At 40.7% G+C, this 12,244-nt stretch overlaps 1 protein-coding gene across 2 annotated transcripts in view; it reads left to right on the top strand.

Moving 5' to 3' along the window:
- The window catches only part of gpc5c (glypican 5c), a 95,650-nt gene extending 83,985 nt beyond the window's left edge, over positions 1–11,665 (top strand). For both annotated transcript variants that reach the window (XM_034226134.1, XM_034226133.1), the window contains one exon: positions 9,422–11,665. In XM_034226134.1, the coding sequence (XP_034082025.1) occupies positions 9,422–9,606 (185 nt within the window). In that variant the 3' untranslated portion in view covers positions 9,607–11,665. The remainder of the gene's footprint in view (positions 1–9,421) is intronic.
- The last annotated feature ends 579 nt before the right edge of the window (positions 11,666–12,244 follow it).

The following is a 12,244-nucleotide window of genomic DNA, read 5'->3' as shown; positions in this document are numbered from 1 at the left end:
CTGATAGAGAGCACCCCAGGGCAGAGTAGGGTTGGAAAAGAAGGAACAAGAGGATCAGAGAAGGCTTTGCTATGCAGGAAGATGGTCTGGTTAACGGATGGATGTGGGAGGAGTCATACTTTCACTCAAATATGCAGAGTCATCTATTTGTTCTATCTGACATTATATATGTATTGAATATGCACCAATAAATTACATTTGTAGGCAACTAAAACAACCTCAATTTTGAACAGTCCTTTTTTATACAGTCTTCCTCATTTCTTTTCAGGGATCTACTTGTTCTTCCTAGCTAGCTTGCCCTGTGGTTTTTATGGCACTTTGAGAGCAAATGTGCTTGAATGGCTCCCTAGGCAAGCGGTCATCAGAGGAGAATGGTTCTCATTAGCCAGCATCATCATTTCCTTTTTAAGTATCAGTGAGGCCTTTTATGATTGAACCTCTCCAGCACACCTTTGGATGTTTGGAAACACCAAAGATCTCTGGTATGGCAACAGGTTATAAAGTAAAGGAAGTGGTAGGAGTTACTACCTCGGAAGTTAGTAAAAATTATACATGGACTTCAGTATTTTGTATGGTTGCTATGAAGTTTACCAGCCCAGGAACAAGGAATGTTAGTGACTCAGGGCTCTGATACGGTAGCCACATAAAAGTCTTGACTACAGTACCACAGAAGGAGCTGTTATTCACCAATATAACAAGAAATCGTTACACAATTTGCAGGTTTCCAAGCAGTAAATGGCATTTTAAAGATGGTGTCCAGACTCATAAAGTGTTTTTTATTGAAAGCTACAAATTCAATGGATATTACTTGAATTTTATTGTGTGCAGAATACCTTTGCATACCACCCTTTCACCCCGGCCCCCAGTCAGGCTAGGACCAAACCTTTAGGCTGCCAAATGGTCAAGATTTAATCAGAACTCAGTGAATTTTTTTAAATTTTTTTTTTCTGGATATACTGGATACACACTAAAAGCCACAGATAAGGTGACTTAGTGATGGAACTTGTTTATTTGGGCTGCTTTATTAATGTCCATACCTGGACTTCTCTGCTTGGGGTTGTGATGGTGATTGGAGGGGGGGGGGGGCATGTTGTGTGAATGTTCCCCCTGTCTTGCCTGGAGCCTACTCCTGGCTGCTAGCACAGAAACTGACATTCCTGCTGTAACACAAAACTGAGCAAATAAAGGCAGACATTCCACTGATATTGAAAAATACAGTAGAAGGATAAGCAGAGATGAGTCTGATCCTCTTTGTCTCAGATCAGCCTGGTATGCAGGGGGAAATACAGACTAGGCGAGGGAAGAAGGAATGAAAGCAAGAAAACGACTCTGGGTTGGATTTTCCCACTGAGGCAGCTCCTTCTATCTTAAACTCAAACTTTTGTTTTAAAGAACAACCACGATCAGAGTATCTGTTTCAGATAGCAGAAGTGCATTAGCATTGCATGAGTGGTCAGATAATGGAGGTTGGTAGCAATGAGCCAATTTTTGTATTGACTATCTGTTGTGCTGGTCTATGTGCGGCTTATATGTGCTTGCATCAAAGGGCTGCACATGCAAGACAAGTCACTTCATTAAAAGCGTGTGCTATTGACCAGCAGTGAGAGCGACAAAGCCCTTCTCCCTTGTCCATAATTGATGTGGCAATTAAAGCTGAACCTGGAACAGCCTGTCGGGCCCCAGGGTTGCGAGGGGGCTGACCTCTCACTGCTTCAGCTGATTACTGATCAGACAAGAAGGCACACTGACAGTGTAGTTAGTGCACAGTTCAGAGTAATTTGATTCTTAAACTGCAGTCAGTTATGCAACCAAGAGTTTACATCAAAGTATTCGACTCACCCCCACAAAATCAAACATTTATATCATCACAACTTCTTTTTTCTATCCAAGACACATTTCTGACTTTGAAGTTAAAAGGCAAGTATCACTTGGATATCACTTTAAATCATTGGAGGCTAGTCACGTGCCGCAACACAAGACTGTATCCTGTTCTCTACCTTTGACTTTTCTGCCAACAAAGTGCCAGTATCACAGTATACCAGCGTATAAAGGTGAAGGGTATCATACATGTATTGTATTTCATTTAATATACAATATTTATGCTAATATGTAAACTGACAAGCTCTAGCTGTATAACCTAGTTGCATCCTTTTTTATCCCGTTTATAATTGTGTTTATTGTTGTGTTTTCTTTCCTTTAAGGGTCATTGTACAGTATCTGATAATACTAATATTTGTCTTTAATTTGTATTCTCTGAGACGCTTATAATATTATAGTGATCTCATACCATTACAACCTTATAGTGGATACAGCACTACTCCTTGGTGACAATGAGCAGGTTAAAAACACTGCTTTCTGTTCTTAAGGCCCTTTGAGCCCTAAGTGTCACTTGAACATCAACAGCTTCTCAAGGGTTGACTGTCATTGAGTGCTCAGTACTCAAGGAAAAACAACACACACAATTATAGAGAGAAACAATGTGAGAAATTGTCAGCATGAGACTTGAGACTTCTGCACTGCTTGGATGATTTCAATAGGCAGCAGGGAGGGATCCATGTGTGAAATGTTATGTCGGGAGACACACACGATGACAGCATCTCTTGACTGCACTTCCTCTTGACTATAATGGATGGCGATGAGGTGTGAGCATGCATGTGTGCGAGAGCAAAGGAGCAAAAGAATATGAATGTGAGTTTATCTCTGCATCCTTCACGCTTGTTTGTCTACAAGGACAACCTGACACCTGCCAATGCAATGAGGCATCTGCCATTGAGTGCATGCAGGTGTTGGTGTGTGTGAGTGTGAGTGATATCATCCAAAATCAGTGTTCTAGGGGAGACTATGGTGTGACTTTTATATGTGTGTGGGGTTGTACTGGGCCTTCAGCTTCTCTCTTGCATAAAGGGAACTTTCTCCTCAGGATGCCCCTCCATCTTGAGAATGTGTCACATTGACTGGTGGAGGTCACTGTCCTCCCAGGGCCTCTTTTGCCTATTTGTTTCTGTGTGTATGTGTTTGTGTATAGGGGAGTAAATCTTAATCTTGCCAAGGAGCTTAATAGTCTAGTGTAGCCAAGAATCGCGCTGGGCAGATTCCATTGCACTGATCCCTGCTCTGGAGTTGCCATGCTGCCGTGCCCGTTGCTAGGTTAGCTGGAGTAAGACGTGTTCTCCACTGGTGCCCCTGTATGTTTGCCCCTTTAGCCCCTTGAGTGGCCTTCAAGCCCTATACACTGTACTGTAGGTTGCCTGTGAACCAGAGGGACGGTTCCCAGAGAAGTGAGTGCGTGTGTGTAACTTAGAATACAGAGTTGGTAGATTAGTTTGACGGGGCAAGGAGCCCCTGCCTGACATGGCACCACATAGTGGGTGAGACAAAAACAGCGCAAAGATGGATGGCTAGTAATGAACTGTGTGAATACATCTTCCCCTTCTCTCCACCCTCTAACCTTATCCCTCTTTGTGAGAAAGTGTGTGTGAAAAGAGATAAGGAAAGATGCAAGTGCTAGGGAAGGTGAGTGTGTATGTGTGTGTGTGAGACAGTAAAACAAACCTTTAAAAACATAGTGATCCACAGAGTGTTAGCATTCTCCAGCTGAACCTAACAACGCCAAGACAGCCGTGATCCATGGCCACCAGGAGCAGCATCACTCTTTTATCGGTGTCTAAAGGTCTAATCGGAGGCAGACTAATAGCTTTGTGTAATAGTAATGCTAGCTTTACCCAAGAGAGAAAAGAGAATACCTCTTAGTGTGTGGAAATCTTCATGCATTCAAGTATATTGTTATGTGAACATGATGCTAAAGTTGCAATCAAGTAATATGAGTCTTGAGAACTGAATAGATGTTTGTTTTTAAGTCCTCTATCTGTCTGTATTGTTTAACGTCATTTTGTTGAACCCCAAATGAGGGCCAGCACAGAGCTTATCTACACACTTTGTCCCAAGTGTATGAAATAACTCGGGTAATATCTACAATCATTAAACTATATTGAAATGTGTTCCTATGATAAAATGGGGTTGTGGAACACTGTGCTGTATATGTTTCAATTTGTTCTCATCACTTAGGTAACAGAGAGCCTTTAACTATCAAGGGATAAATGGCAGGTAGCAAATATCTAGCAACGCTTACACATCAGGTTGGATCAGAGGAGAATACCCTGTCCTTGCAAATGACAGAGACTAATGGTACAAATCATTTTACTGCATTCAAGAAACGATGAGCTGGTGCCCACGCTTCAACGACATATAGACAATTGCATAAAGACCTTTTTTTTTCCCAGCAAATATGGATTGATTTGGCAACTTAACAGTGTCGTTATTCATCTGCTTGGCCTAGCTGTCACAGGAGAGGAAAAGATGCTCATTCTCAAGTCTTAAATGTATGCTGGACACACACAGATGATAAAGATGGGTGACATGCCAATCGCATATTGTCTCACTTCTAAATGTAGACACAATGTCTGTCATTATATGGGCATAGACCATGATGATGTGTACATATTTGAGCCCTACGCGCATGCTTACATTTCTGTCTGCCTGTGTGAGTGTTAAAATAAAACATGTGTCAAAGGTTTTCCCACTTAATGAAACATTGCTGTGAGGCAGGTCCAGTGGCCTTGTCAAAACGCAAGCCCATGAGCAGCTTTACACCCCCCCTGTGTCCGTCTCACATCAAGCGCTGAAGACCCTGAAGGTCAAGGAAGAGAGAGGGGAAGGTGGTGAGAATGAGAGTGAGGAAGAACAAGTTACTGACCTCCTCCACGCTCCCTCAATGTGCCATAAATCAAACATCCACCTTCTGACCGTCTCCATAACTGTTCAAAGCAGACTGGGTGGTGAAAACTGACACAGGGGCTAAAAGCAAATGATAAACAACTGTTCTATTTGCATGTAGGTGGTTCAGTTACTCTAGACAACAGTAGGTTAGAGTGTAATTAGACTGAGATGTAACAACACAAGCAAGGGCAGATTCAGAGAAATAGAAAGAAAACGAACACAGTTGAATTGAAGAGAACGTATATTTAGGTCTGTCATGGTTATAAGTCAGTGTTGAGCCTTGAAAGAACGTCCTTGTTATCTTGTTAGAATATAGTGTGACAACTTGCTAATCCCCAGTATACAGTAGCGCCATTCCTTGCTGGATTACAGCTTGGCAGCTTGTGTTCGGTCCCAGGAAACACAAACACAGCCATGCACAACACACATGGACCTAAAGCAACTCATTGGATGTGTCCCTCAATAAACTCATTGCCCTGTTACCTGCTGCCATCCCAAATAGAGTGTATTCGTGTGGTTATATGCGTTGTGTGAATTTGTCCGGTCCGTGTCTGTATTCCCGTCTACAGTAGGTATGACGTGCTGAGTATAAGGGAGATGACATCTTATCAGTTGAAGACAGAGGAATTATTGTTTGAGAACCGTTTGCATAGGTTTCAGGGGTTAATCTGTGTGGCAGCAGTGGCTTTGTGCTTGCTAACCCATTGAAACACAAAATAGTTAAGAGCAGGAATGAGAGAAGGACGGAGACGAAGAGAGAGGGAGGACTAGCAGCAATAAACTGACATGTTTGCCCAAAGAACCATCATGCAAATGTCTGTCCCTCAATTTTTCCAAAGAATGATGGCCAAGGGGTTTGTTATTCCTCCCACTCACCTTCCAACCCTTATTCCTCCCTTCCTCTCTCCCTCCCCCCCCTTTCCATCCCTCCTTCCTCTTGGCTAAAGCCTGAGGTCCACCTCTTCTTCAGTGCCGTGGCCAGGCTTGTTAGAAGCAGCTGTTGTTGCTCCTTGGCCAGAGGGAAATGGAGGCTCTTCCAAACACACAATCTACCCATCTGGAGGAGCATTAGTGACTGAGGACTCTATGAATCATTTCTCACACACTTAGCCAATGAAAAGGTCAGCAAGGTGGCAGAAGACAGAACACCCCTCTTTAACAAGCTATAGGTTGGGATTCAGCTGTGTTCCTTACTTGCACTGTATGTGTATGAAGGTACCACAGTCATTATATATCAGTGTTGGATGTTCAGATGTGTGACATGATCCCCCATCCTCTTCCTCGCCATGGCCATGTCTCTAATGAGAAATTAAAGCTAGCACAACCCACAATGTATTATATTATAGGATCCACATACACATATTGACACATATGTACACACTTCTTCCCCTTAGCACTCAAATTCTGTTGGTTTCCATCACCATGTTTTCTTCTGCCACTGTTTGTTGTCTATTATAAAGCTTTTTACCAATCAAATCACATTTGTCTTGTACTGCTGGGGAAAATATGTCATTGACTGTTGTTATATTGGAAGAAGCATCTCTACGTGCCATCGCATCGCATCGGGATGATTTATACCATCTGTCTTGATACGAGTGACGATGGATCATCATACTCGTACTGAAAAGCCAAACTGACTGTTTCCCTCTTCCAACCCTCTCCGTCATCTCTCCCTCCTTCCCTCCCTCTGTTTGTCGCTCTTTCTTGTTCTCCCTTTTCTTTCCTCCATCATATTTGGGGGATTTACACATGAGCCAGCTTATGAAGCCCAGCTTATCTGCTAACATTGTCTCATTATGACAACAACATGACATTCCTTTATCCTCCTGTCCTCATGGTTTTTCATTTAATTGTACTTTTAGTTTTTGCTTGCTTTTAGGAACATAACTAACATACAATACTGCTTTTACCAAGTTTGTACTGCTTCTGCTCTTCCGTTGTATAACTGTATTTGTAAATATTATCATGACATTTCCACACTATTGCAGTATAGTTGTTTTTGCTAGACAATTTTTCTCACATGAAAAAGCCAGGCATATGTGAAGTCATGAATATGTATTGTATATAATACACTATACACATTATTAGGACCTAATAGCTGGGGAAGAAACTTAAATCGGTTAAAACTTCATTTGAAACAGACTGGAAATCTAAAAGGTTTCCTCACATTTTGAGATCCTTTTCATTGTAAATGTGACAAAAGCAATGTTGAAAAATGTGGAAAAAATGCTTAAAAGAAATGTATTAGATAAATATGACACATTGCGTTACTGCATAACATAAAATGTCAGTATATAAAATATTAACTATGTCTTATATTCTACTGCGCCTGTAAATGGCAGAGCTGTGTCTTGAAGCACTTAAACTGTCTATTTCACAACAGATGTTGATCTGTTTTTTAGAATCAAACCACTCACGGTTTTGCAACAATGTCCTCTTTAAATAGTGTCTAATTCTATTTATAAGAGATTTATAAGAGATTTACACTCATTCTGAGTGTAAACAATATGTCAAACTGATTCACCGGTGTTACTGAAGCATTGATCCATCCATCACATTTTGGACACCTCTTTGGGTCCAAGAAGTATTCCTCATCCATGTCCTGAATGTCGTTGTGAGGGTTTGTTGAGTCGTCTGTGAGCTTTGTTTGATTTATGAACACAAAGGCATTTTAATACAAACAAGCCATGAGGTAAATTACAATATCTCATTTGTTCTCTTTTATGCCCCTCGCAGCTGGTGGCCTTCTAGGCAATCACCTGGTTTGGCTTTACCTTAAAACAGACCATGTTAGATGATTAGTTTTATTTCATAGTTCAAATATCACAAGGCTTTCCAACACCATGCATTCCAAAGTGCCAGTGCTTTTTTCTATGCCGTTATTCTTTGTTTTGGCATGGACCTGCTCCATTAATTAGCCAGTTGGTTAGCCTGCAGTGGAGTAGTGTTAGTGGTGCGTTGGCCCTTCCAAATGCTGTTTACTGAAATCTCCCCGATGAGATGCAGCCCATTTCCATTAACACAATAACAGCAATCTGATTTAGAATAAATGATGTCTTTGTCTATTGTCTACTGGAACAACAAAAACCATTGGCACGGAAAACACTCCCCTCGCTCTCCAGAGCCCTGCCTATCCCTACTCACAAATACATACACATGCATGCTTACAGACCCATAGGGCACAGTAGGGATGGGTTGATGTGCTACAAAAGAATGCATTCTTAGATGCCAAGTGTGAAAGGAAAACAGAAATACGGAAATACGCTTTGTATTTTCTATGTCTGTAAAGATTTAGTTAGGTGTTCAAAGGTAGTGTGTGGGTGGGTGCCACATTTTTGCCATTTTATATGGATGCAATATCTGATAACTTATCACACACCTGACTGTCAATTTAGTAGTACCCACACTTGAAGCTGAAACAGTATCAGTTTTACACACTGCTGGGAATCATTGCAAACTTGGCCTATTTTTCTAACAGTGACAGCATAAAGACACATTTTGAGATTAGAATTTGGTATGGCTGAGGTATTCTTCTTTTCTTCGGCCATGGCTCTACTTGTTTCTTTCAGAATCTATGGGTATGAGCCTTCCCTAATTTCACCCCATCCTTCTTTGAGAGCTCACACAAAGCTTGCAGAGCTCCTAGCACAGCACATGTGCACACAGAAAATTGATGGCACTTGTAAGGTCTTATTGATGCAGGTTAACTTAATTGGTAACTGGAAGTGCGGGGTGCACTTTACTGCGCTGAACGTGATAATCTGTCTAATGGTGAACATATCTGGGCTGAGTTTGGAATGCATAAAGTAGAGCGGGAAGAAGGATGATTAATAAGCAGAGAGAATCATTTCCTTTTGATTTTAGAGACATCAACAATCTGTCGCAAACACAAACGGAAGAAAGTAGGTGGTTTAGAGGCAGGGCGATGATGAAGTTTGTCAATGGAAAATAATTCATTGATTCACGAGAACAGTCCTCTTGAAGAAAAGCTGGTATTTCACCAATGTAGACAGAAAAAGTGGTTTGTGTAACTTTATGTGTGTCTTGGGGATTGGAATTGTTATCGTTTCTTAATATCTGCTTTACCCTCACCACCTTAATTTATCTCTGATTGGCCGTAATGACGCAGTTAAGGTTGTTCATCATCTGCTGCTGGATATTAGACACATGGTCAACCCTCCATCATGATATGTGTGTGGAGATGACAGTTCTTAATTTTCTGTCACATGGGGCAGAAAAAACAGTGGCACCGTTTTATCACTGAGACGAAAGGATTTAAAAATGTGTTGGTAGCTGAATAGTAACACAGTGGCTGTAAAACATCTTTTGAAATATTGAAAGCACTCTTCAAATAATTTATTGGCGCTTTCAACTGAAACACAGCTGTGCTTCTTCTGATGTACATATGAACTCACTTTAACTGTAACAGACATAACCATTCATCATTTTTATGTGATTGTTTGTTGTCCCTTGGAATGAGACAAGGGGATTAGAATGGATGATGAAAAGCCCCATATATACAATTCTACAAGCCTAAAGGACTCTGAACATTATAGCAGATTAGCATGATTACAGTGATGAGCTAAACCATTTATCTCTGTTTTGTTTCTCTCTCACCTTTTCTCTATGTTTCTGTCTGTTACAGCACATACAGCCTCAAGTGGAGGGAAGCCCTTGGGGAGACAGCCTGGAGGTGAAAGCCCACGCGAGAACCCTTCCAAGCCCCCCTCGGTGAAGGTGATAGGGGGCTCAGCGACTTCCAGCTGGGCACAGCTCTGGAGCCTCGCACTGCTCTTTGCTGCACTTTGCCTGCAATGGACCCTGTTCTGATTCCAGCATCTTCTGTGAATCCCCCACCGACCCCTGCCTCCTCTAGGATCAACATACATGCACAGAGACACTCATATCATATACATATCACGCATATCCTTTCTCCTGCCATTGATGGGTGGTTATAACGGAAAATCGGCAAAGAAGACAAGCTGTGGAAGAGAAGAGGACATGTGCATGAACTTGTTGTCCTTCAGCAACACTGATGTTGGTGAAGCTTATCTCATGCACGCTGATCTTCTAAAATTAGTCGGGCTGCTTCTAGGCTGTTTTGGGGGCTGGACGTTTATGTTTACAGACATCAATACAGCCCCATCACTCACATATCACACCTTTTGTTGTCAGAATGGGTCAGACTTAAAAACGCTTACACATATAGACTCACATTCACATTTCACATATACAAATATAGCTGGCTTATTTTCCTGCTGTTGGTTTTTGCTTATCCTTCGGAGCTAAAAACACCATCACGGCCACTGCACCATCTGCCAGCCAGGCAGAAGAATTCATTTGAAAACTCCACTCATTTTCTTTTGGAGGATTAAGGAATGCATGATAGATTGATAGATCAATCCCATGGGTGCCTGGCCCAGAACAGCAGATGTGTTATACTCTAATGACTGTGTACCTTGGTGGGGATTAGAATGTAATGAGTTCACAGGTAGAGCACGGGCACACTTGCACGGCTGAACACATTGTGCAGACAAACTAGGTGTGTATAGTATGTAACTGTATATAGGTGGAAAGATTTGAAAAGTGTATGAGGTACTGATTCAACAAAAAGCTCTTAACTGATCGAGCTAATTGGGTTTTTTCCCTTAGCTATGAATGGACTGTGCTTGTCTGCTTCATACTACGTATAAAATAATGCAAATAAACCTAAAGAGATCTCATTTATGTAAGAAATAAAGCAGGAATGCACATCATTTTCGAACTCAAGCCAACTACAGAAATGGACACATTTTGGATGTTTGAACAAAGCTTGTACATTGTTGATTTTACTAATGTTTATTGTGCATCCAGTTTTGTGTGTTTGCTTGTTGAATTGCACATTAATGCATGAATGACCTATCAAGTTATCAAAATTGTTATGGTAGGATCAGGGCCTTATTTGGGGAAGCATCGGAAAATCATATATCGTTTTTATTCCAGTATATCTCACTGATGGTGCGAAGTCAGGTTTTATCTTCCTCTCTTAAAGGTCAATTTGTCCCATGCAGATTTAAATACAATTTAACACACACAAAAAGAGAAATGTGGGTGTATCTGTTGCCCAGTATAATCACTAAACAGAAGCAATAGTGCACAATGGCTAACACTATACTATGGTATATCCATTGTATCTTTATCTGGATTTATCTTACACTTATAATAAATAAGCTCTGTTGTCTCGTCACTCACTCTTAAGCAGACTATTCCTTGGAATTCCAACAGAATAAAAGCAAATCTTATTTTGTTTTTTAAATGATTCCTCATGGGGATGGAGCAAAAGGGAAGTTCAACAAAAGACTCTGTGACTGCTAGAATGGCTTCCTCTGTGTATCTGTTTTCGCTCTGTGTAGATGAGGATGCTTAATGTAATGTACACTTAAGTACCTGAATGAATAGTGTGAATGAGTTTGAATGTACGGTCAATGCTATGCAGATACAGTATTATACCTGATAATCCCTAAAAGCTATATGGATACAGTATCTAAGGTAAACAGGTCTACACACTTACAAGGGTCTATGTGCAGTGAAATACCTCCTCTATTAACTTGCCTGTTTTGTAAACAGCTCTCCCTCTCCCTACTGAAAAGTAACTCACCATTGACTCTGCCTAAAAGTAGAAGACCCGCTTAACTACTCACATATACATGCAATATACATTACTTTGCAGCTATGTAAGGTTTTAGCAATTTAAATGTGTCACATCTTATGTTCTGTAACCACATTTGTTTAGGTCATACTGTATGAGTTCCTCCATGTATGTTTTGTTAATGACTGTCGTTCAATGCACCCACAGTTCACTTACAGCCCTTTACCCTCGCATGTGTATAAATGTATATATTTTAAGTCACTTGCCATTTGTTTTGTGTCTCATTGTGTTTTTTTTTGTATCGGTATGATACAGTGTACCTGAGCTCTATTAAAAGTGCTCTGCAATGTGTTGGTACCTGCTTTAAAGAGTATCAGTCACTTTAGGCATTGATTAGCTCCCTAAATCAGAGTTCTAATAAATTGAAAATATGTTCATTAATGTGGACCTACACACATGGTACTTGTTCCTGATTATTCCTCTTAGGACTGTGTGGGCTTGAACAGACTGTGTTGCAGTAGGTGTGCAGGCTCTAAAATATGTTATGCTCACAGCACTAATGCCTCTTCCCTCAAAAGGGAATATTAAACAGTGAGGTTTCCACATTATGCACACACAGTGATACTTTCTGAACCTATTAAAGGAAACATTTTACTTGGGCTGCTCAATTAATCATATTTTAATCGCAATTACGATTATGGCTTGCAACGATTACGAAAACAACGTAATCGAAATAAAACGATTATTTTTTTATTATTACTTTTTTTTTTTGTTGGTTTTTCAGTTGAAGTATACTTAAAGTTCAGAGTAATCAACTGTTAAAAACATACTGTTCCATTT

The sequence above is a fragment of the Gymnodraco acuticeps genome, unplaced genomic scaffold (genome assembly GCF_902827175.1).
Source record: "Gymnodraco acuticeps unplaced genomic scaffold, fGymAcu1.1, whole genome shotgun sequence".
NCBI lineage: Eukaryota > Metazoa > Chordata > Actinopteri > Perciformes > Bathydraconidae > Gymnodraco > Gymnodraco acuticeps.
The sequence above is the reverse complement of the archived record's forward strand: the minus strand, read 5'-3'. Positions and strand labels throughout refer to the sequence as shown.